The 25,500-nt window shown below is 40.0% G+C and overlaps 1 protein-coding gene and 1 pseudogene across 8 annotated transcripts in view; both read right to left on the bottom strand.

The window, feature by feature from the left end:
• ABCC2 (ATP binding cassette subfamily C member 2) overlaps nucleotides 1–17,009 on the bottom strand; it is a 72,176-nt gene extending 55,167 nt beyond the window's left edge. For 6 of the 8 annotated variants that reach the window (XR_011074519.1, XR_011074520.1, XM_068548343.1 and 3 more), the window contains exons 1-2: nucleotides 7,286–7,427; nucleotides 5,218–5,391 (exon numbers count right to left, since the gene is read on the bottom strand). Coding sequence is in view for 5 of the 8 variants with exons in the window: in XM_068548343.1 (XP_068404444.1) it covers nucleotides 5,218–5,391; nucleotides 7,286–7,318 (207 nt within the window). In the remaining 3 variants the exon portion in view is untranslated. Of the gene's footprint in view, nucleotides 1–5,217; nucleotides 5,392–7,285; nucleotides 7,428–16,977 lie in introns of those variants that run through there. The other 2 variants (XM_068548350.1, XM_068548347.1) reach the window with 2 other exon arrangements.
• Nucleotides 17,010–20,165: 3,156 nt separating this feature from the next.
• LOC137767186 (E3 ubiquitin-protein ligase NEDD4-like pseudogene) lies at nucleotides 20,166–20,697 on the bottom strand (annotated as a pseudogene).
• Nucleotides 20,698–25,500: the final 4,803 nt, after the last annotated feature.

The raw sequence follows: 25,500 nt of genomic DNA, 5'->3' as shown, positions 1-25,500 counted from the left end.
ATCCACTTGCCAATACAGGGGACACGGGTTTGAGCCCTGGTCCGCGAATATCCCACATTCCGCGGAGCAACTAAGCCCACGCACCACAACTACTGAAGCCTGCATGCCTAGAGCCTGTGCTCTGCAACAAGAGAAGCCACCACAATGAGAAGCCCGCACACCGCAACAAAGAGCAGCCCCCACTCGCCGCAACTAGAGAAAGCCTGCCTGCAGCAACGAAGACCCAATGTAGCCAAAAATAAAAATAAATAAAATAAATAAATTTATAAAAAAAAAAGAAAGTAGATATCGAAAGTTCTCATTACAAGAAAAAAATTATGTAACTATGTATGGTGATGGATGTTAACTAGACTTATTGTAGTGATCATTTCAAATTCTTATGCTGTACAGCTGAAACTAATATAATGTTATATGTCAATTATGCCTCAGTTTTAAAAAAGACTATAAACTGAAAAAAAAAAAAATCTCATTTGATCTCCAGAACTTATTTATCTTCTAACTGCAAGTTTGTCATGCACTTGTGATTATAGTCAAAATACTGTATCACATACTTCAAAGTTGCTAAGAGACTAGATCTTAAATGTTCTCACACACACACAAAAAAGATAATTATGTGACATGATAGAAGTGTTAGCTAACAGTATGGTGGCAATCATATTGCAATATATAAACATATCTAATCAACACACTGTACACCTTCAACTTATACAATGTTATATATGAATTAAGGAAGAAGAAAGGAAGAACTAGAGCCTAAAATTGATGGCAAAAAAAAAAAAAAAAAAGGAGGGGGAGGGGAGTTCTCTGACGATCCAGTGGTTAGAATTCAGGGCTTTCACTGTCGTGGCCTCAGGTACAAACCCTGGTCTCAATCCCTGGTTGGGAAACTAAGGTACTGCAAGCTGTGTGGTACGGCCAAATAAATAAAATTAAATTAAATTGATGGCAGATTATTTTTAGGTATAAAGGTAACCTACAGAAGAACAGAACATACTCACACAAAATTAAAAGACTGAGAGAAAGAGGAAGAGAGAAAAAGGAAGCTAGGGAGTTGGGTCAATAAGCTAAATTCTTTGTCTTTCATAGAGGACAGAAATAGATATTTTTTGAAGTTGATGGATCAAGAAATACAGGTATAAACACATTATTTGCAGATATGGAGGTAACCATCAAAATAATTTTAAATGGCGGTCTCTGGGGAACAGGACTAGAAGGTAGAGGGGTGAGAACGAGTCTTTTTCTTTTCATTTTGTTTTTTTGTTTCTTTAGTTTTTTAAAGAGAGTAAAAGGAAACATCTCAAAATGTTAACAGGAGTATGTCAGAGTGATACAATTATCAATGATTTCCTATTTCCCTAGAGTCGACAAACTCTACAATAATCAAATAAACTTTCTACAATAATGCATTCTTTTTATAATCAGAAACATACATAGGCTTTTCTTAATCACACTCAGGGAAATATTGTGGTTGTTTAATAATTACCAAGTCCGTAAATAATCTTTGCCCTTGATCTCTGAATCACTGAAGGAGTTTCAAGTGCACATGGAGTTTACTGAACTCAACTTCCTAAAGAGACACAATATCATTGGTATTAAAAAAGAAAGTACGGGGACTTCCCTGGTGGTGCAGTGGTTAAGAATCCACCTTCCAATGCAGGGGATGCGGGTTCGATTCCTGGTCGGGGAACTAAGATGCCAGGTGCTGAGGAGCAACTAAGCCCATGTGCCACAACTACTGAGCCCGCGATCCACAACTACAGAGCCTGCATGCCTCAACTACAGAGCCCACACACTCTGGAGCCCGTGGGCTACAACTAGAGAGAAGCCCGCATGCCACAATGAAAAATCCTGCGTGCTGGGATTCCCTGGTGGCACAGTGGTTAAGAATCCGCCTGCCAATGCAGAAGACACGGGTTTGAGCCCTGGTCCAGGAGGATCCCACATGCCATGGAGCAATTAAGCCCGTGTGCCACAACTACTGAGCCTGCACTCTAGAGCCTGCGAGCCACAACTACTGAAGCCCACGCTCCTAGAGCCCGAGCTCCGCAACAAGAGAAGCCACCACAATGAGAAGCCAGTGCACCGCAACGAAGAGTAGCCCCCACTCACCGCAAACAGAGAAAGCCCGCACACAGCAAGGAAGACCCACTGCAGCCAAAAATAAATAAATATTAAAAAAGAAAAAAAAAAGGTCCCACATGCTGCAACTAAGGCCTGATGCAGCCATAAATAAATAAATAAATAAATAAATATTTAAAAAAAAAAAAAAAAGTAAGGAATTCCCTGGCAGTCCAAGGGCCCGGTGCTTTCACTGCCGAGGGCATGTCTTCAATCCCTGGTCTGGGAACTAAGATTCTGCAAATCATGCGGTGCAGCCAAAAAAAAAAAAAGAAAGTAAAGTGGTTTGGCCATATTTAATATCTTTCCACCTCTGCACAGTCCTCCTTTTCCCAGTGCTTTATGAAAGCACTCTGGTTGAACCTTCGACCCATTACAGAGGGTGTCTATTTCCATCACTTCCCTGGCAGACAAACGTCTAACTTCAGTTTCAATATTTTCAGGAACTACATCCCCCAGCAGACCGTTCTACTATCAGACAGTTATTACTATAAGAAAGTTCTTCCACCTTTGTAATGGTCTTCACAACTGAACTTATTTAAAACCCTCTCAAAGAAAAGTCAACTGATAAAGCTGTCTCAAATTTAAGTTCTTAAACTTTGGTACAGCTGAAAATAATTTACTTATCTTTGATTTTCTGTCTTTTTTAAGTTTATGTAAGAGTAAGGGATAAAAAGGGTAAATCATCCACAAAAAAATAAAAAAGGAAAGAAAGTTCTTCTGTATGTTTGGCTAAAGTCAGCTCCCCTGGAACAACCTACACTGACTTACCTTGATCTTGCTCTCTGAAACTTTTCAGAATAAGCTAGGCAGTCTTGTACGTTATACTTCTACAAATACTTGAAGATGATTCCCATGTCTCACTAGCTCAACAGTAAGTCCACTTTTGCTGCACATCTGACCTTAGCAGATCCACAACCTCCAGAACAATACTCCTCTTTTGTTACCCTGGGACTAAATATGAGCTCATTCATTCATTCATTTTTTAATTCAATTCATTCAATTACCTACTATGCACAGGGTCCTTCGGGTAAGGGTGCACCTTTAAACAAACTGGTAGAGTCTCGCACTAACTTAGTCAAGCAAATTGACTTAGTCCAGATGAGGTAAACACTGCACTAATGACCAAACAGCAATGACAGTTCAAGAGAATCAGAAAGGAACAAACAGCCCAAAGGCAGGTAGAACAGGAAGTGAAGAAATGAAGTCAAGTTGAGGAGTGATCCAAGAAGAAGGTTCTCAGAGAAGAAGTGAATTCTTACTTTCTGAGGAATTATACTTCTGTTTCAGAGGAGAAACCAATCGTTCTGAAATTTTTAAGAGGACGCTACTCTGTGCCTATCACTCTCAGGGAGGAGGACAAAAAAAAGTATAAATTATAAAAACGAAGCTCCTGAAACTATGAGCAAGGGTGAGTGGATTATTAGCTACAGGAAAAAAAAAAAGCTAATACATTTCTTTTTATCTACAGAGTTTTATCCATAGAGATTTGTATTTACAAAAGTTAAACAAAACATGATCTATCCATACAATGGGATATTATGGATGAGCCTTAAACAACATGCATGAACCTTGAAAACCTTATGCTACGTAAAAGAAGCCAATAATAAAAGATCATGTATTATATGATTCCATTCGTATGAAATGTTTAGAATAGGGAAACTATAGCGACAAAGAGTATACTAGTGGTTGCTTAGGGCTAGGGGAGATGGGGAGATAGGGGTTGATAAAGGATTTCTTTTTGAGGGAAAAAAATGTTCTAAAATTGACTGTGGTGATGGTTACACATATGAAAATACTTTAAAAAAAAAGAATGTATTTAAATGGGTGAAATTTTATGATATGTGAATTATTTCTCAATAAAATTGTTTATTAAAAGTTAATTAATAGCTATGATAAAAATGGGATACTGATTTACTCATTACCCAACCTTTTCTTGGAAGCTCCAGAAAATGATAGAAGCCCTCTAACTTGACTGACTAACCAAAAGCTCTGTCTCATCCCCAACGGTACTGAAGCATGCTGTTCAATGTTCAGTCTAACACACTCTTGACTCAATCCCTATTCCTAGAATGCATTTAATACCAACATTCAACAAATGCGTACCAAGTGGTAGGCCCTGTGCTGGGCACTCAGGTCAGCGAGGGAGACAATAGCCCTGCTCCAAGCTCTCGCAGACTCTTCTTCTATCCAGAGTAGGCAAAACACACCACCACCCCACCTCAGAGTGTCAATGCAAATCCAACTTCCTTTGGCCAAATTTCTTCCTTCCTTCTTTTTAGACTGCAGTAACCTGAGGTCATTGGCCTGTATGCTCATAGAACACCGAATCTAATTTGCCTCTCTAAAGCCCTGTTTAATAATCAGGACAGATAGAAAAACACCTAGTGAAAAGAAGCAGATGATAGATTTTAAGAGGTAGTTTTACAATCTCAGTTGAGGATCTTTTGGTTCTCACAAGACTTTCTCTTCATTAATCAGTGCAGCTGGCTGAGAGGCTCCTACCCTCATTCCTCCTGCAGCCCCTGTCCTTTCCATTATTTCCCTACTCAGGCATGTCACCGTGAGCACACACCCTTCCTCCCTCTACTTCGAGCGACCATCCAGACTCAGGGTTGACTTTGGAAAAATGGAAGCCCTATTTCAGATCCAAGCCTGGGGAGAAGAGCAATGTTTGGATTGGCTGAATGGTGCAGAGGACACATTAGATAGTTCATTTTTACCTCATGGTAGATGCCAACTGAATTATAGTCTCCTGATTAATTAGAACAGCTTAAAGATAGATAATCCAGTGTTTGCTTCTCAAATGCTGAAAAGACCATAACTATTCAACTGACTGATTACTCATCATTGGTGTTTCCAGAGTCCAATAGCCATAAGATTTAAGAGTCATTATTCTTACGCAAAAATCAAAGTAACTTAACTAAGAAGTATGGCAGGGGGCCAATGAGGCATGTGACAGGTGGAGACAGGGACATCCAGAGCATGGCTCTACCTGGAAAAGCTGGTTAAAGACAGGGAATAAGACACTTGAACCACCAAGAAAATGTCTCTATTGTGTACCACAAAATTAATTAGAAAATAGTGGGGTTCCCGTACCTGCTTAGCAAGGTAGAGTTTGGTTATAGAAGATTTCTTGGTCCTGGATCTATACACATAGAGAAGCTGCCAAGGGGCCAGGAGCCAAAGGAAACCCAAGGGAATCCACACCAGAACAGTTTGCTCAAAACAAAGTGGCAGGTCTGCCTCCGGGCTATCCAGGAATGAGGAATTCTGGGGGACCAAAATGGAATAATTGTTGGATACATGCATTTTAAAAAAGAGAATACCAGCCCCCAGCCCACGCCCATCCCTACCCTTGCTTCCAAACAATTTTAACCCAGTTCTATATCCATATTTAGCCTGACCCTTTAACTAGCTGTATTTTCCTATCCAACTCCATTGATATAAATTCACCATTAAATGTCATTTAGTGACTTCTCTGACCAATCCACCCTCTAAAAACCTTTCTTTCTGTGATTCTAAGTGAATTTCTCCACCATCTATTATGATTTAATTTCACCACCACATTTGCCAAGTTGTGGGAAGGAGAGGGACCATTCCTCAACCCAACAGGGAGAACAGTCCTGGGATATAAAAACTTCTTATTCTAGTTTTTACCATTGATTGAACTCACTGGCAGACACTCAAACCTAACCTGCAGGTAGCAGAATGCTTAGTCACATTTTGGCAATTAATCTCCTATAGCCCCAGGGGCTTAAGTTGGGTCATGAAGAGGCACATTGGAGGGAAGGCTTATTCCCAGCAAGTTTTCTACTGGTCTTTGCATTCTGCAATAAATAGAAGTATCTTGTGAGCTGAAGGTGGGGCACCAGTTCTTACATCTGAGTCATGTGAGGGTAGATTATTCTCTTCTTACAAATATTTTTTGCTTTGTTCAGCTGTTTGCACAGCCTCTTTAAAGATTGAGGTGCCCTGACCAAGATGATCTGTCAGATGATTCTCAGAAAGAATTCTCTTGAGATAGCCTGGTGAGATCCTGGGGCATGTTAAGCCCTACCTTCCTGTGGTATACATGTCCTGGCCTCGAGGGCCTTGGGGTCCAGGTTCTTTCTAGGATGGGAAGTGCTGTCCACGTGCTCTGCTATCTCATTCCTGCTCTTCTCCTCTCCCCATAAAATTATTTAACTTTAGAATTCAGAAGAATTACCTAAGATAGTTAAACCAGTTTAACAAGCACTCCAGATGATTCTGATCCTAGGAGTCTGCAGACCACACTTCCTCAACATCCCTAAACTTCTATTCCACTAAACCATTTGGTACTGATGCTTGCTGTCTTGAATTCTCTGCTTTAATGGTTCAAAAATTGTTTCAGGGCCTTCCCTGGTGGCGCAGTGGTTGAGAGTGTGCCTGCTAATGCAGGGGACACGGGTTCGAGCCCTGGTCTGGGAAGATCCCACATGCCGCAGAGGAACTAGGCCCATGAGCCACAACTACCGAGCCTGCGCATCTGGAGCCTGTGCTCCGCAACAAGAGAGGCCACAATAGTGAGAGGCCCGCGCACCGCAATGAAGAGTGGCCCCCGCTTGCCGCAACTAGAGAAAGCCCTCGCACAGAAACGAAGACCCAACACAGCCAAAAATAAATAAATAAATAAATAATTTAAAAAAAAATTGTTTCAGTGCTCGGGATGCCCAAATTTGCATCCCTAGCCTCAACTTCTAGTCACATCACTAATTGCCTGTTCCTCTAGAACATATCAGTATTATTTCAAAATCAACATTTCTCAGCAAGACTCAATCATAGACCTTCTCTTTGTCCTCATACTCCACAAACAACAATTCCCCCTCCTAACATTGATGAAATTGGAAGCTTTTCCCTTATTTCTCTTTAGAGAAGGCAATTTTGCAGCTACCTAGTCCGAGAAAAGAGTGTGGGATACAATAAACATATTTTAGAGCAGAAATATATTATCTCTCCCACATAGAATATCCTAGGGAGATATTATGACTTATCTTAAAAAAAAGAAAAAAAAGAAAGAAACCCTGAACTTTAGACCAACTGCACATCTAACTTTTCTAGTTCTTATTAGTGGTCACTCTAGGCTAATCTACTACTTGTTCCGAGTTGAGAAGAGTCAACAGTGAGGACAAGTGTAATTTCTTACCCAAAAAGTAGAGTTGCAGAACTTCTCCAGCATAATTCCTAGATCACTTCTAGAATGAAGACTCTTGTATGACTGTGTTGTTCCTTATTTACTCTTTTCCTCAGAGAAGGTGGAAGGCAAGTAGCAATATGTTATCTCCCATTCTGATGTTCTGATGTTCCAAAGGCAGGTCTTCTGACCTTTCATCCCAACAATTTAATCATTAACCTTGCTGAGACACATATTTACATTACCCCAGTGGATAGACATGTGACTGAAGAGCCCCAGGGACAGGTAGACACCAGTTCCCAAAGTACCAGAAGCCTCTGTAGATGGGTTCATACTTAAAAGGAACCACTGAAAGATGTCAGTAGAGCTGGCTGACAAATCAGGAGTGGGGGAGCCTTTCTTTCTCCTGAGGACACATGACTTAAACAGAGAAGCATCAATAAAGGGGCATGTACCCCTAAACGTGCCACTGCATTTCTGTCTCGAGGCCTTAGAGTTTACAGAAATGTGAAACATCCTACTTCTCTGCATTTTCAATTAAGAACATAGAACTTAAAACATGGTTAAGGGGGCTTCCCTGGTGGCGCAGTGGTTGAGAATCTGCCTGCCAATGCAGGGGACACGGGTTCGAGCCCTGGTCTGGGAAGATCCCACATGCCGCGGAGCAACTAGGCCCGTGAGCCACAATTACTGAGGCTGCGCGTCTGGAGCCTGTGCTCCGCAACAAGAGAGGCCGCGATACTGAGAGGCCCGCGCACCGCGATGAGGGGTGGCCCCCGCTCGCCACAACTAGAGAAAGCCCTCGCACAGAAACGAAGACCCAACACAGCCATAAATAAAAATAAATTAAAACATGGTTAAAAATAGTGTAAACTTTGTTTGAAAAAGTCAGGTTATTAAGCAGCAAATCCAAATGTGAACCTACATATAATTTATGCATTTATGTATTTATGCAATAAGAAATCTCAGCTGTTAAGATTGTGGGTGATTTTATTTTCCTTTTTGCTTGTCTGTATTTACTGATGTTTCCATAATTATCAGGTATTATTTATGTAATAATATTTTTAAAGCAAATTTTTGTATTGTGGTTAAAAACGCATAATGTAAAATTTACCATCCTAACCATTTCTAAGTGTTTCTAAACTGAAACTCTATACCCATTAGATAACCACTCCCCATTACCCACTTCCCTTAATAAAGCATATGGTCTTTTAAAATTAGGGCACCCTAAAATAATAGCAGCCAGACATGCTTGCCAACATATTAAAGTGTAAACACCATCATTTGGAGGATCACGCAGAGTCATTTTGGTTGTCAACACAAAAAAAAACCCACTTTGCTCTGTGGGTATATACAGACTACCTACAGAGATTAATTACAAGAGAGTAATGTATATTTTAATGTACACATACATACATGTATAATTTAAGGTATATTTTAATGCCTGGCCTAAGGTTAACTATACCTTTGTTTACCTTAAATTCACAAATGATAAAAATATTTACCACTAGTACCAGTGGATATGTTCCTGATTATTAACATCTGAAAGATGTATACATTTTATTCAAACAGTCATTTAGTTATCTTCTGAGAAGATAACCATAAGACGGACTTCCAGGAGGAGACCTTCAAGATGGTGGAGGAGTAAGACATGGAGATCACCTTCCTCCCCACAAATACATCAGAAATACATCTACATGTGGAACAACTCCTACAGAACACCTACTGAACACTGGCAGAAGACCTCAGACTTCCCAAAAGGCAAGAAACTCCCCATGTATCTGGCCATGGGGCAGACAGGGCCTTCGTGCTCTGGCCGGGTGTCAGGCCTGTGCCTCTGAGGGGGGAGAGCCAAGTTCAGGACATTGGTCCAGCAGAGTCCTCCCGGCTCCATGTAATATCAAACGGCGAAAGCTCTCCCAGAGATCTACATCTCAATGCTAAGACCCAGCTCCACTCAATGACCAGCAAGCTACAGTGCTGGACACCCTATGCCAAACAACCAGCAAGACAGGAACACAACCCCCCCCCATTAGCAGAGAGGCCGCCTAAAATCATAATAAGGTCACAGACACCCCAAAACACACCACCGGACACGGTCCTGCCCACCACAAAGACAAGATCCAGCCTCATCCACCAGAACACAGGCACCAGTCCCCTCCACCAGGAAGCCTACACAACCCACTGAACCAACCTTAGCCACTGGGGGCTGACACCAAAAACAACGGGAACTACAAACCTGCAGTCTGTGAAAAGAAGACCCCAAACACATAAGTGAAGCAAAATGAGAAGACAGAGAAACACACAGCAGATGAAGGAGCAAGGTACAAACCCACCAGACCAAACAAATGAAGAGGAAATAGGCAGTCTACCTGAAAAAAAATTCAGAAAAATGATAGCAAAGATGATTCAAAATCTTGGAAACAGAATGGAGAAAATAAACCTTTAACAAGGACCTAGAAGAACTAAAGAGCAAACAAATGATGAACAACACAATAAATGAAATTTAAAATTCTCTAGAAGGAATCAATAGCAGAATAACTGAGGCAGAAGAACGGATAAGTGACTGGGAAGATAAAAAAGTGGAAATAACTACCACAGAGCAGAATAAATAAAAATGAATGAAAAGAATTGAGGACAGTCTCCGAGACCTCTGGGACAACATTAAACACACCAACATTTGAATTACAGGGGGTCCCAGAAGAAGAAGAGAAAAAGAAAGGGACTGAGAAAATATATGAAGAGATTATAGTTGAAAACTTCCCTAATACGGGAAAGGAAATAATCAAGTCCAGGAAGCTCAGAGAGTCCCATACAGGATAAATCCAAGGAGAAACATGCCAAGACACATATTAATCAAACTATCAAAAATTAAATACAAAAGAAATATTAAAAGCAGCAAGGGAAAAACAACAAATAACATACAAGGGAATCCTCATAAGGTTAACAGCTGATCTTTCAGCAGTAACTCTGCAAGCCAGAAGGGAGTAGAAGGACATATTTAAAGTGATGAAAGGGGAAAACCTACAACCAAGATTACTCTACCCAGAAAGGATCTCATTCAGATTTGATGGAGAAATTAAAACCTTTGTAGACAAGCAAAAGCTAACAATTCAGCACCATCAAACCAGCTCTACAACAAATGCTAAAGGAACTTCTCTAGGCAGGAAACACAAAAGAAGGAAAAGACCTATAATAACAAACTCATAACAGTTAAGAAAATAGTAATAGGCACATACATATCGATAACTACCTTAAATGTAAATGGATTAAATGCTCCCACCAAAGGACACAGACTGGCTGACTGGAAACAAAAACAAGACTCGTATATATGCTGTCTACAAAAGACCCACTTCAGACCTAGGGACACATACTGACTGAAAGTGAGGGGATGGAAAAAGATATTCCATGCAAATGCAAATCAAAAGAAAGCTGGAGTAGCAATTCTCATATCAGACAAAATAGACTTTAAAATAAAGACTATTACAGAAGACAAAGAAGGACACTGCGTAATGACCAAGGGGTCAATCCAAGAAGAAGATATAACAATTGTAAATATTTATGCACCCAACATAGGAGAACCTCAATACATAAGGCAAATGCTAACAGCCGTAAAAGGGGAAATCGACAGTAACACATTCATAGTAGGGGACTTTAACACCCCACTTTCCCCAATGGACAGATCATCCAAAATGAAAATAAATAAGGAAACACAAGCTTTAAATGATACATTAAACAAGATGGACTTAATTGATATTTATAGGACATTCCATCCAAAAACAACAGAATACACTTTCTTCTCAAGTGCTCATGGAACATTCTCCAGGATAGATCATATCTTGGGTCACAAATCAAGCCTTGGTAAATTTAAGAAAATTGAAATCGTATCAAGTATCTTTTCCGACCACAATGCTATGAGACTAGATATCAATTACAGGAAAAAATCTGTAAAAAATACAAACACATGGAGGCTAAACAATACACTACTAAATAACCAAGAGATCACTGAATAAATCAAAGAGGAAATCAAAAAATACCTAGAAAAAAATGACAATGAAAACAAACACGACAACCCAAAACCTATGGGATGCAGCAAAAGCATTTTAAGAGGGAAGTTTATAGCAATACAATGCTACCTCAAAAAACAAGAAACATCTCAAATAAACAATCTAACCTTATACCTAAAGCAATTAGGGAAAGAAAAACAAGAAAACCCCAAAGTTAGCAGAGGAAGGAAATCATAAAGATCAGATTAGAAATAAATGAAAAAGAAATGAAGGAAATAATAGCAAAGATCAATAAAACTAAAAGCTGGTTCTTTGAGAAGATAAACAAAATTGATAAACCATTAGCCAGACACATCAAGTAAAAAACAGAGAAGACTCAAATCAATAGAATCAGAAATGAAAAAGGAGAAGTAACAACTGACACGGCAGAAATACAAAAGATCATGAGAGATTACTACAAGCAACTCTATGCCAATAAAATGGGCAACCTGGAAGAAATGGACAAATTCTTAGAAAAGCACAACCTTCTCAGACTGAACCAGGAAGAAATAGAAAATATGAACAGACCAATCACAAGCACTGAAATTGAGACTGTGATTAAAAATCTTCCAACATACAGAAGCCCAGGACCAGATGGTTTCACAGGTGAATTCTACCAAACATTTAGAGAAGAGCTAACACCTATCCTTCACAAACTCTTCCAAAATATTGCAGAGGGAGGAACACTCCCCAACTCATTCTACGAGGCCACCATCACCCTGATACCAAAACCAGACAAAGATGTCACAAAGAAAGAAAACTACAGGCCAATATCACTGATGAACATAGATGAAAAAATCCTCAACAAAATACTAGCAAACAGAATCCAACAGCACATTAAAAGGATCATACACCATGATCAAGTGGGGTTTATCACAGGAATGCAAGGATTTTTCAATATACACAAAATCAATGTGATAAACCATATTAACAAACTGATGGAGAAAAACCATATGATCATCTCAATAGATGCAGAAAAAAGCTTTCAACAAAATTCAACACCCATTTATGATAAAAAGCCTTCAGAAAGTAGGCATAAAGGGAACTTACCTCAACATAATACAGGCCATATATGACAAACCCACAGTGAACATCATTCTCAATGGTGAAAACCTGAAACCATTTCCTCTAAGATCAGGAACAAGACAAGGTTGTCCACTCTCAACACTATTATTCAACATAGTTTTGGAGCAATCAGAGAAGAAAAGAAATAAAAGGAATCCAAATCAGAAAAAAAGAAGTAAAGCTGTCACTGTTTGCAGATGACATGATACTATACATAAAGAATCCTAAAGATGCTACCAGAAAACTACTAGAGCTAATCAATGAATTTGGTAAAGTAGCAGGATACAAAATTAATGCACAGAAATCTCTTGCATTCCTATACACTAATGATGAAAAATCTGAAAGTGAAATTGAGAAAACACTCCCATTTACCATTGCAAAAAAAAGAATAAAATACCTAGGAATAAACCTACTTAAGGAGACAAAAGACCTGCATGCAGAAAACTATAAGACACTGATGAAAGAAATTAAAGATGATACAAACAGATGGAGAGATATACCATGTCTTGGATTGGAAGAATCAACATTGTGAAAATGACTATAATACCCAAAGCAATTGACAGATTCAATGCAATCCCTGTCATACTACCAATGGCATTTTTCACAGAATTAGAACAAAAAATTTCACAGTTTGTATGGAAACACAAAAGACCCTGAATAGCCAAAGCAACCTTGAGAAAGAAAAACGGAGCTGGAGGAAATCAGGCTCCTGGACTTCAGACTATACTACAAAGCTACAGTAATCAAGACAGTATGGTACTGGCACAAAAACAGAAATATAGATCAATGGAACAGGATAGAAAGCCCAAAGATAAACCCATGCACATATGGTCACCTTATTATTGATAAAGGAGGCAAGAATATACAATGGAGAAAAGATAGCCTCCTCAATAAGTGCTGCTGGGAAAACTGGACAGCTACATGTAAAAGAATGAAATAAGAACACTTCCTAACACTATACACAAAAATAAACTCAAAATGTATTAAAGACCTAAATGTAAGGCCAGACATTATAAAACTCTTAGAGGAAAACATAGGAAGAACACTCTATGACATAAATCACAGCAAGATCCTTTTTGACCCACCTCCTAGAGAAAGGGGAATAAAAACAAAAATAAACAAATGACACTTAATTAAACTTAAAAGCTTTTGCACAACAAAGGAAACCATAAACAAGACGAAAAGACAACCCTCAGAATGGGAGAAAATATTTGCAAATGAAGCAACTGACAAAGGATTAATCTCCAAAACTTACAAGCAGCTCATGCAGGTCAATATCAAAAAAACAAACAACCCAATCCAAAAATGGGTAAAAGACCTAAATAGACATTTCTCCAAAGAAGATACACAGATTGCCAACAAACACATGAACGAATGCTCAACATCATTAATCATTAGAGAAATGCAAATCAAAATTGCAATGAGTTATCACCTCACACCAGTCAGAATGGCCATCATCAAAAAATCTACAAACAATAAATGCTGGAGAGGGTGTGGAGAAAAGGGAACACTCTTGCACTGTTGTTGGGAATGTCAATTGATACAGCCACTATGGAGAACAGTATGGAGGTTCCTTAAAAAACTAAAAATAGAACCACCGTATGACCCAGCAATGCCATTACTGGTCGTATACCCTGAGAACACCGTAATTCAAAAAGAATCATGTACCACAATATTCACTGCAGCCCTATTTACAATAGCCAGGACATGGAAGCAACCTAAGTGTCCATCAACAGATGAATGGATAAAGAAGATGTGGTACATATATACAATGGAATATTACTCAGCCATAAAAAGAAATGAAATTGAGTTATTTGTAGTGAGGTGGATGGACCTAGAGTCTGTCATACAGAGTGAAGTAAGTCAGAAAGAGAAAAACAAATACCGTATGCTAACACATATTTATGGACTCTAAAAAAAAAAAAAGGTCATGAAGAACCTAGGGGCAGGACAGGAATAAAGACACAGACGTAGAGAACGGACTTGAGGACACGGGTAGGGGGAAGGGAAAGCTGGGATGAAGTGAGAGTGGCATGGACTTATATATACTACCAAATGTAAAATAGATAGCTAGTGGGAAGCAGCCGCATAGCACAGGGAGATCAGCTCGGTGCTTTCTGACCACCTAGAGGGGTGAGATAGGGAGGGTGAGAGGGAGACGCAAGAGGGAGGATATATGGGGATATATGTATAGCTGATTCACTTTGTTATAAAGCAGAAACTAACACACCATTGTAAAGCAATTATACTCCAATAAAGATGTTAAAAAAAAAAGAAAAGTAAAAGACTCAAAAAAAAAAAAAGATGGACTTCCATACTTTTCTGTATGTTTATAACAGCAGAAAATGATTTAGGCCTTGAAATGAGATCAGATGCAGGATCAGATAAAGGCATGACATTATTATAGTGGCTTTGGAACAGACCTCTGACCGTACAAACAGAAACAACCTGGAAAGATGATATAATCACAGATTTTTAAAAATCCACCAATGAGGATACAAAGAAATCTAAATGAACCAAACGAGAGGTTGATTTGGCCCATGAGCCAAATTCATCTGACCCCTATTTTTGTCTGGTCTTGGAACTAAGATTGGTTTTTACATTTTTAATTATAAAATGTGAAAAAGACTATTCAACATGAACAGCCTTTCAGTAAGAACTGCTCAATTTTGCCTCTTGGTTCACACAGCCCCAAATATTCACTATTTGGCCCTTTAAAGAAAAGTTTGCCAACTAAACTCCAGAAATGACAAGACCTTTATAAGACAGAAGAGAGCCACAGCAGCTTTCATCTCTGCCTGAAATGGAGCAGGGAGTAGTCTACCATAAAGGGGGTTCAGCAGAAATCACTCCATCTTCTAACAAACTTTTCCAGGTCATGTGTGGGGCTGACAGATTATACTCTAGAGGAGCCAGAGAAACAGTCAGAATGAAACAGGAGGGAAGGGAGCAGGGCACAACCCTTTAAGAATGACATAGGGCTTCCCTGGTGGCGCAGTGGTTGAGAATCTGCCTGCCAATGCAGGGGACACGGGTTCGAGCCCTGGTCTGGGAAGACCCCCACATGCCGCGGAGCAGCTGGGCCCATGAGTCACAGTTACTGAGCCTGCCCGTCTGGAGCCTGTGCTCCACAAAGAAAGGCCGGGATAGTGAGGCCCACGCACCGCGATGAAGAGTGGCCCCCACTTGCCACAACTAGTGAAAGCCCTCGCACAGAAACGAAGACCCAACACAGCCATAAATAAATGAATGAATTAATTAATTAAAAAAAAAAAAAGAATGACATAGCCGTTGTGGATATGACATAAACTGGTTAGAACCGATTAGGTCCAAGATGGTGGAAGATTCAACTTCCAGTAGACCTTGAGCCTCGTTATATGCTCATTGTAATACAGCAGCATGCTAAATGACAGGGCCACAGGCGCCATGACAGTTCCAAGGCTGACCATAAAAGGCTAAAAGTGGGCAGTGGCCCAATTCCTGGAAATCCCTGCCCCTTCCCCCAAATAGTTGGAATAATCCTACCACTCAGTAATCTGTGAAATCACCCAGTCCATAAAAACTAACCACCCCATATTTCGGGGCCTCTCACCTTTTGAGACGAACTGCATTCTGTCTATGCAATGTGTATCTCTCTAAATAAACCCACTTCTTACCTATTACTCTGCCTCTCACTGAATTCCTCTGTGCTGAGACATAAAGAACCTGAGCTTCATTAAGCCCTGAGACCAGGTGTGCAAACTCAATTAAAAGACAGTGGATTCAGGTACTTCCCTGGTGGCACAGTGGTTAAGAATCCGCCTGCCAATGCAGGGGACAAGGGTTCGATCCCTGGTCCAGGGAGATCCCACATGCCATGGAGCAACTAAACCCATGCACCACAACTACTGAGCCTGCGTGCCACAACTACTGAAGCCCACGCACCAGGAGCCCGTGCTTCGCAACATGAGGAGCCACCGCAATGAGAAGCCCACGCGCCGCAATGAAGAGCAGCCCCCGCTCTCTGCCACTAGCGAAAGCCCGCGTGCAGCAACGAAGACCCAGTGCAGCCAAAAAAAAATACATAATTAAAAAAAAAAAAAAAAAGACAGTGGATTCGAGTCCCAGCCCATAGGTTCAAATCCCAATCTGGGTTTTGGCTGGGTTCGAGTCCCATCTGAGTTGTGCGGTTTCAAGACTGCACTGTCCCCAATTCTTTGCCACACTGGTCTTACCAAGTGCTGAGAACAGTACAACAAAATTGGAGGAGGCAGTTAGGAGAGCTGAGAGTAAACACCGAGGCGTTCTAAGCTTTCACCGACAGAAAGTTAGGGCAGAGGCAGAAGAGCTGAGAGAAACCCCTCCAATGCAATTCCACCTTCACAGAGAGTAAGACCACCCCAATCATCCTTGGAATGGGCAAGGGGGGCAGCAGCAGCAGGGCTGAATGAGATCTCCCAAGAAAACAGAAAGCAGGAAGCAGCAGCGGAGGTAATCAACCCAGAGAGGTTTACCAAGACTTTCCCACCTGAGTTCTATCAACAGAGCCAAGAGAAGTATACAGCCCGAAGGTGAACCTCATTCCAATGTTGAACCCGTAGGCCCACAGCTCACCTTTCCTGGATCTTCTGGTGAGTGGTGTAGATAGTGATTGAGCTTTTTGGCTCTCACCAGCCAAGTCGCTTTTCAGATTTGCATTTATTCAGTTATTCTTCCCCTCTGTTGTCAGTAATGTGGGATTTTGGCTGTCTGACCATTCATCAGTGGCAATTTCTGTCAGGTAGCATTCAACAGGAAACCATTCTGTGGCAGGTGGCAGACAACAGGAAATCTTCATTTGTTAGCCTTGCTTGTTTGCTTTTGTCTGTCGTAATTCTGATATTTCTGTTACCGAATCAAATTTGGGTCCACTGGCCCGCGCGCAGTAAAGCCAATCTACTGACACTGGGTTGTGGTGAAGGAAGGTGCGGCGTTTATTGCAGCGCGTCAGCAAGGAGCCCAGGAGCACTACTGCTCAAAACACCAGAACTCCTCGATGGGCTTCGAAACGCATTTTTAAAGGCTAGGTGAGGGAGGGGCGTCCCAGGGTATGCAATCAGCTCATGCACAATTCTCTGATTGGTTGATTGTGAGGTAACAGGGCGGTGTCAGAGGGGTTAACATTATCAATCCTTAGGTGCCAGTAGGTCTGGGGGTTACGCGCTCATGATCATCAAGTAGTTAATTTCTTCCATTTGGTGGTGGTTTTAGCATCTGTAAAAAAAGCTCAGGAAATGTGCATAAAGACTATTATCTGGGTACTTCAGAGAGGAGCTAAAAACTGAGGATATGGGGGAGGGGTCTGTCCTAGGAAGGCCCCACAGGGTCCTGCTGGGTTACATTTACTGGCATTTAAAACTGTATGTTTGAGAAGTTGTCATTATCATGTGCTTCTGATCAGAGTTAGAATACACTGTGTATATTATACACCAGTGTGTAATTCTAAGGCTCAGAGCCTTCTTCCTCCCTCTAATCATTAGCTTTTTTCATGTTTACCCATTAGTTGTCAATATCTGCAAAATGGAATTCCTTTACCAGGGATGATAAAAATATGCATAAACTTCTATAGGAACTTTTGACTTTAATAAAGGACAATATCTAAGGGGCCTTAGAAAGTCTCTAGCATACAGGGGTCAGCTTTCTTTGATTAGCATACTAAAGTTTCTAAATTAACACAATTCCAATTCATGTCCCTTCAGGACTCTTTAAATAAGGCTCAAGAGAGTGAGAAGAAACTATGTTATTAAAATTTAGGCAATTAAAAAATTTAAATGAGGACCCATTATATAAATCAAGATTTATAAATTGCCAAACTCTAAGCAAGTTCTATTCTTTTAAAAAATTGATTGAAAAGCAATACCAGTATTGCAATTCTAACAAAATACCTGTTATTCTCTGACAGTGATGTTAGACCTCTATTTCTCAAGCAAATGGAGGAGGATTTATTGACTGCATTTGTCTAGCAAGTAAGTTGTGAGAGCAAATTAGCTATGCTTGGTAATATTCATCGAGATTTAAGAGAGGACCTGATGAGTGGTATTCTAAAAATAAAATGGAACCCCCATGATGTCTCTTGCAAGTAAGAGGAACCAAAGGTGACTAATAGAGATTATAATCATGTTTTAAAACAAGCAGGGGACTTCCCTGGTGGTCCAGTGGTTAAGACTACGCACTCCCAATACAGGGGGCCCGGGTTCAACCCCCTGGTCAGGGAACTAGATCCTGCATGCCACGACTAAAGATCCCGCATGCGGCAACCAAGATCCCATGTGCCACAACTAAAACCCGGTGCAGCCAAATAAATAAATATATATTTTCCAAAAAAAAGAAGCAGGATTTGTACTTGTTTGTGCTTAAACATTTTGTGTAGCCAAAAAAAGAGAAAGTGGAGGATCTAAATTTCATTAAAACAAATGCTTAGATTATAGAATACGTACTGGCACAGGTGGAATATACATATAATATTAAATGAGAAAAGAAGTGGGTGGTTCTGGCATGAAGGGGCGTGAAAGTTACCATTCCATTCTAACAAGGATAAAGCTAAACAAACTGAAAAGTCAAAGATTTTTCTCAGATGGATAAGAGAAGTGAGGTCACAGGGCAAACTGCTATCCCCCAAATCAGAGAGACAGGCAAATACAGAGAATCACTATTTACCAGAACAAAAATCCATGAATAAAAATTTCTGTGGAACCAGTGCCAGGGTAGGAAAAGCTGAACTATAATTGACTAATTGATAGAGGCTCAGTGTCGGAGAGTCAGGGTCACTGAGAGGTTTTTTGTTTTTTTTTTAAGTATGTAAAATATTTATTAAGGGCTTTGCTTACAGAGGCACAGCATAAATAGAATAAATTCTCCTGAAATGTAATTAGTGTAGCCGGTTGATATCATCCAGTTGATAATTTGTGGTGGAAAATGCAAGACCTGGGACTAGGTTCCCACATCTGAACTTGGGTAAGTGAAACAGAGAAGGACCCTATGGTCCTTGCCCCCCATGTTCTCAGCCTGCCTTTTGTCTGTGGAAAAACTTTAGCCAAAAAATAAGCTTAATCAGAGAAATGAGAAAATACAGAAGCAGTCAAAGGAGACCAAATAATAATAATTTAGTCATTAAGCATAGTCAAGGACTTTTAGTTCCTCTCAAGGGCTATAGATAATAATTCTGAGCCATATCCTGTGAGCTGTTTTGTAGATACTGAAACCCCTACCAGGTGGAAGAAGTTAACTACATGATGACCAGACTGTAGCCATGACTTAAGCTGCCACAGTTCCAAGAACTGGCCTCGAAGAAATGGGGACAAACCGGCCCTGGAACTAAAGACTAACTGTACTTAAAACAGTCAAGATGACTCTGATCAGACCACTGATGGCCAATTTCAACATGACTGTCAGAGCTGACTGTGCTGTTTCTGCATGTAGCCCCCTCCCTCTGTCTATAAATGCTCTTGCCCACTGATTGTCAGTTGGGGGGCAGCTGGCCTTTGGACAGGCGTCCACCCCCTGCCCCCCACCCCCTGCCCCAGTTGCCGGCAACCAAAATAAGGCAAACTTTCCTTTCCACCAACCTTGCCTCTTTATTGGCTTTTGAGCTGTGAGCAGCTGGACCCCACTTTCTGTTACACAAATGCATGAGCAAAGGCTCTGCTCCAGGAGCCACTCCCTGCAACTGCTATTCTGCCATTGCCTCTACCAAGTCTGTTAGGCAAATACAAAAGCACAAGCAGGACTTGCTCCACAAACGACCATCCCAAGGCAGGGGGCGCTTAATTCACACCTTCAAATCCTTGTGTATCTTCCACAACCACAAGTTTCTCTCGTAAATCTTCAAAGGTTTCAGTTGGAGATAAGTCAAGGTGATTAAAGCATGTGTGAGCTCTGGGAGGTTTTTCAGGACTTCTCCATTGCTATATTGTAAACAGCTGGGGACCACTGGAACCATAAAATTAGGCAAATCCATTCCTGGGTACACAGGATGTTTCCGTGACAAACTGCAGTAAAACTGGATATGCTTCTCAGTGTCCATCAGCAGCACAGCCTTCCAGAACCACTGATTGACAGGGTGGTCTGGGCAGTAGTCCTTCTTGTAAATAAATGTTGTCTCCAGTCATTCACGTCCACATTGCCAAGGCTGCACATCAGCAACTCCAGCTTACTTTCATCAGCATTTTTAATCAAATCAGTAGGAGGCAGTTCTGTGAACCCCTCCAAGATGGCATTCATTTGCTTCTGGATCTTGTTCACAAATCTCCACTGGATGACTGAGTCTGTCAAGTCTGAGATATCAGAAAGATCCATGGGGACTCAGTTATAGGGGAACCCCGCATACTTTTGTGAGTTTTACCTTGAGGAGGTTCTCACAGTGAATATCGGAGAAAAATCTCCTAATGCTTCTGGCAGGGGGAGGGGAAAAGTAACCATTTGAAATATACCAGAGCATTCTATTCTTCCTAAAGTCTGCCCTCAGAAGAAACTATTTAACCAGAGCTTAATCTGCTGGGTTACAACCTGGGGGGAAGAGAAATACCCAACTCCAGCCCACTCTAGCCTTCTTGTCCCACCTAAGGGAGGGAGCTGAGAAGCACTTGTGAAGTTCACAGTCCAGAGGCACAGTCTCACTAAAAAGGCTGAGATCTAATCACTGGACCATAAAACATTTCCTCTCCCTCCACTCCTTACCACCACATTATTAAAGGCCTATTTTCAGCAGTTCCTTTTACCCAGTATGTCATGTCCAGCTATCAAGAAAAAATTACAGGGCATACTAAAAAGCAAAAAACACAGTTTAAAGAGACGGAACAAGCCTCAAATATGGCAGGGATGTTGGGATTATCAGACTAGGAATTTTAAACAACTATGATTAATATGTTAGGGGCTCTAAGAGATGAAGTAGACAGCATGCAAGAGCAGATGGGCCATGTAAGCAAAGAGACAGAAATTCTAAGAAAGAATCAAAATGAAATGCTAGAGTCAAAAGCACTGTAATAGAAATGAGTAGAAATAAAGAATGCATGTAATAGGCTTATTAGTAGACTGGACACAGCTAAGGAAAGAATCTCTGATTCTTTGGTCCAGTGGTCCAGTGGTAAGGACTCTGCATTTGCACTGCAGGGGGGAAGGTTTCGATCCCTGGTCAGGGAACTAAGATCCCACAAACTGCACAGCATGGCCAAAAAAAAAGACAAAAAGAGTAGAAGACAAAAATAAGAACAAAGAACAAGGGCAACAAGTATAAAACAATAACAAATATGGTAGATATTAATCCAACTATATCAGTAATCACTTTAAGTATCAATGGTCTAAATATACAAATTAAAATAGAGATTGTCAGAGTCAGTAAAAAACAAGACCCAACTATATGATGTCTATAAGAAACCCACTTTAAATATAAAGACACGTATAGATTAAAAGTAAATGGATGGAAAAAGATGTGCCATGCTAACACTAATCAAAAGAAAGTGAGAATAGCTATATTAATTTCAGAACAACTTCAGAAGAAGGAAGTTATGTGGGATAAAGAGGGATATTACATAATGATAAAGGGGTCAATTCTTCACAAAGACATAACAGTCCTTAATGTGTATGCACCTAACAGAGCATCAAAATACATGAGACAAAAACTGATAGAACTGCAAGGAGAAATAGATGAATCCACTATTATAGTTGTAGACTTCAACACCCCTCTATCAGAAATAGACAGATCCAGCAGGCAGAAAATCAGTAAGGACATAGTTGAACTCAACAATCCCATCAATCACTACATATAATGGACATCTATAGACTACTTCATCCAACAACAGCAGGATACACATTCTTTTCAAGCTCACAGGAACATTCACCAAGATATACCACATTCTGGGCCATAAAACACACTTTAATAAATTTCAAAAAATAGGAATCATACAATACTGCTCTCAGACCACAATGGAATTAAACTAGAAATCAATTACAGAAAGGTAGCTAGAAAATGCCAAATATTTGGAGGTTAAACAACATTATACTAAATTACACATGGGTCAAAGAAGAAATCTCAAGAGAAATTTTAAAATATTTTGAATGGAATGAAAATGAAAACACAAATTATCAAAATTTGTAGGATGTAGCAAAAACAGTGCTTAGAGAGAAATTTACAGCATTGAATGCATGTATGAGAAAGAAAGAAACCTAAAATCAATCATCTTAAGTTTCCCCCTTAGAAAAATTTAAAAAAAGAAGAGCAAATTAAAGCCAAAGTAAGCAGGAGAAAAGAAATAATAAAAATTAAAGCAGAAATCAATAAAATTGAAAACAGGAAACCAAAATAGAAAATCAATGAAACCAAAAGCTAGTTCTTTGAAAAGATTAAAAAAAAATTGGTAAGCCTCTGGCTAAACTAATAAAGAAGAATGAGAGGACACAAATTACTAATATCAAAAAATGGGGCTTCCCTGGTGGCGCAGTGGTTGAGAGTCTGCCTGCCAATGCGGGGGACGCGGGTTCGAGCCCTGGTCTGGGAGGATCCCATGTGCCGCGGAGTGGCTGGGCCCGTGAGCCACAATTGCTGAGCCTGCGCGTCTGGAGCCTGTGCTCCGCAACAAGAGAGGCCACAATAGTGAGAGGCCCGCGCACCGCAATGAGGAGTGGCCCCCGCTTGTCACAACTGGGGAAAGCCCTCGCACAGAAACGAAGACCCAACACAGCCATAAATAAATAAACAAATATTAAAAAAAAAAAAAAAAAACTGAATAGAGGCACTTCCCTGGTGGCCCAGTGGTTAAGACTCTGCGCTCCCATTGTGGGGGGGCCTGGGTTCGATCCCTGATCAGGGAACTAGATCCTGCATGAAACAACTAAAAGATCCCACGTGCCTCAACTAAAAGATCCCGCGTGCTGCAACTAAGACCTGGCACAGCCAGATAGATAAATAAATATTTAACAACAACATCAACAAAATGAATAGCGAGGACATCACTACAGATCTCATGGACTTTAAAAGGATAATAAAGGAATTCTATGAACAATGCTATGCTCACCAATTTGATAATCTAGATGAAATGCACTACCCTTTGAAAGACACAGTGGGCCAAAACATGCAGGAAGGAAGAGACAACCTAAATAGGACTGTATCTATTAAAGAAATTGAACCAATAACTTGTAACCTTCCAAAACAGAAATCACCAGGCCCAGATGGGTTCTACCAAACATTTAAAGAAGAAAATATACCAATTCTCTATAGTCTCTTTCGTAACATACAAGCAGAGGGAATATTTCCTAACTCATTCTATGAAGTCAACATTTCCCAAATACCAAAACCAGACAAAGACATTACAAAAAAACTACAGACTAATATCTCTCAGGAACATAGATACAGACATTCTCAACAAAATATTAGCAAGTCAAATCGAACAATATATAAAAAGAATTACACACCAGAAACAAGTGGGATTTATCTCAGGTATGCAAGGCTGGTTCAACATTCAAAAATCAATTAATGTCGGGACTTCCCTGGTGGCCCAGTGGTTAAGACTCCATGCTCACAATGCAGGGGACCTGGGTTCGATCCCTGGTCAGGGAACTGGATCTCACATGCCACAACTAAGAGCCCACATGCTGCAACTAAAGAGCCCACGTGCTGCAACTAAGACCCGGCGCAGCCAAATAAATAAGTAAATATTTGAAATAGTGGTTGCAAACTGGAGGTCTGTGGGCTGAATTCAGCCTTTATAAGTGTTGTGTTTGGCCTGTACAGTTAAAAAAAGTTCTTAAAAAAGAATCAATTAATGTCACCCATCACATCAGGCTAAAGAAGAAAAAAATCACATGATCATATCAATAGATAGATGTAGAGAAAGTATTTGAAAAAACCCAATACGCACTCATGATAAAAACTTTCAGAAACTAGGAATAGAGGGGAATTTCCTCACTTGATAAAGAATATCTACAAAAGACCTATAGTTAACATTATACTTATGGTGAGAAATTAGAAGCTTTCCCACTAAGATCAGGAACAAGGCAAGGATGTCCCTCTCACCATATCTTTTCAACACTGAACTACAATTCATAGCTAATGAAAAAAACAAGAAAAGGAAAGAAAAGATATACTGATTGGGGAGGAAGATATAAAACTGTCTTTGTTCTCAGATGACATGATTGTCTATGTAAAAAATCCAAAAGAATTGAAAAAGACCTCCTGGAACTCATAAGTGATTATAGCAATGTAGCAGAATACAAAATTAACATACAAAAGTCAATCACTTTCCTATATACCAGCAATGTAGAAGTCAATTTTGAAATTAAAAACACAATACCATTTATATTAGCACCCCAAAAAAGAAATACCTTGGAATAAATCTAACAAAATATGTACCAGGTCTTTATGAGGAAAACTACAAAACCCTGATGAAAAAATTCAAAGAAGAAATATTTCATGTTCATGGTTAGGAAGGCTCACTATTGTCAAGATGTCAGTTCTTTGTAACTTGATCTGTAGATTTAATGTAATCCCAATCAAAATCCCAACAACTTATTTTGTGGATATCAACAAACTGATTCTAAAGTTTATATGGAAAGGCAAAAGACACAGAATAGCCAACACAATATTGAAGGAGAAAAACCAAGTTGGAGAACTAACACTATCTGACTTCAGGAGTGTGATGGAAAAAACTGCCAAATAGATCAATGAAACAGAAAGCAAGCCCAGTAATAGAGCCTTATAAATATAGTAAACTGATCTTTGACAAAGGAACAAAGGCAATACAATGGAGAAAATATAGTATTTTCAATAAATGATGTTGGAACAACTGGAAATCCACATGCAAAAAAAAAAAAAAAATCTAGATACATACCTTACACCCTTCCCAAAAATTAACTCAAAATTGATCAAAGACCTAAATGCATAAAACACAAAACCATTAAACTCCTAGAAGACAACAGAGGAGAAAATCTAGATGACCTTGGGTTTGGCAATGACTTTTTAGATACAACACCAAAGGCATGACCCATGAAAGAAAACAAAAATAATAAGCTGGACTTTATTGAAATTAAAAATTTCTGCTCTGCAAAAGACACCGTTAGCTGGAGGAATCAGGCACCCTGAGTTCACGCTATATTACAAAGCTACAG

Source organism: Eschrichtius robustus, chromosome 7 (genome assembly GCF_028021215.1).
Source record: "Eschrichtius robustus isolate mEscRob2 chromosome 7, mEscRob2.pri, whole genome shotgun sequence".
In the NCBI taxonomy this organism is placed as follows: Eukaryota; Metazoa; Chordata; class Mammalia; order Artiodactyla; family Eschrichtiidae; genus Eschrichtius; species Eschrichtius robustus.
This window is presented reverse-complemented; position numbering and strand designations above follow the sequence as displayed.